The 466-nt window shown below is 52.6% G+C and overlaps 1 protein-coding gene across 1 annotated transcript in view; it reads left to right on the top strand.

Moving 5' to 3' along the window:
- Positions 1 to 237: 237 nt before the first annotated feature.
- Positions 238 to 466, top strand: part of LOC104132588 (E3 ubiquitin-protein ligase synoviolin B) — a gene marked incomplete at its 3' end in the record, with an annotated part of 14,504 nt that continues 14,275 nt past the window's right edge. The window contains exon 1 of the mRNA XM_035901316.1: positions 238 to 385. Within this exon, the coding sequence (XP_035757209.1) occupies positions 254 to 385 (132 nt within the window). The remainder of the gene's footprint in view (positions 386 to 466) is intronic.

The following is a 466-nucleotide window of genomic DNA, read 5'->3' as shown; positions in this document are numbered from 1 at the left end:
CGGCTTATAAAAAAAAAAAAACCCCCCTCGTTGGCAGCATCGTTAGTTTTAGGGTTTTATTTTCCCGCCGGCCTCAGAAATGGCCCCAAAAAGGGGTTTGGAGTCGTAAAGATGGGAGGACAGCGGCTTAACCCCCATTTTTACGCTAAATGGTGGGGGTTGGGGGGGAATTTTGAGGGAAAAATCAGGGGGTTTTGGGTACGATTCACTGATTTATTTATTTTTTTTTAATCCGTCAGGCCGAGCCGGGGAGATGCTGTACACGGCGGTGGTGATGGCGGGGAGCCTGGCGCTGACGACGGCGGTGGTGGCTCACGCCTATTACCTGAAACACCAATTCTACCCCACCGTGGTTTATCTCACCAAATCCAGCCCCAGCATGGCCGTAAGTCCCTGCTTAATTAACAAACGGCGAGCTAATTAACCCGCACGGCTGGGGAACGAGCCTCACGTGGCAGCGTCGTGG

Source organism: Egretta garzetta, unplaced genomic scaffold (assembly GCF_000687185.1).
Source record: "Egretta garzetta isolate BGI_Z169 unplaced genomic scaffold, ASM68718v1 scaffold1239, whole genome shotgun sequence".
NCBI classification, from domain to species: Eukaryota; Metazoa; Chordata; class Aves; order Pelecaniformes; family Ardeidae; genus Egretta; species Egretta garzetta.
This window is presented reverse-complemented; position numbering and strand designations above follow the sequence as displayed.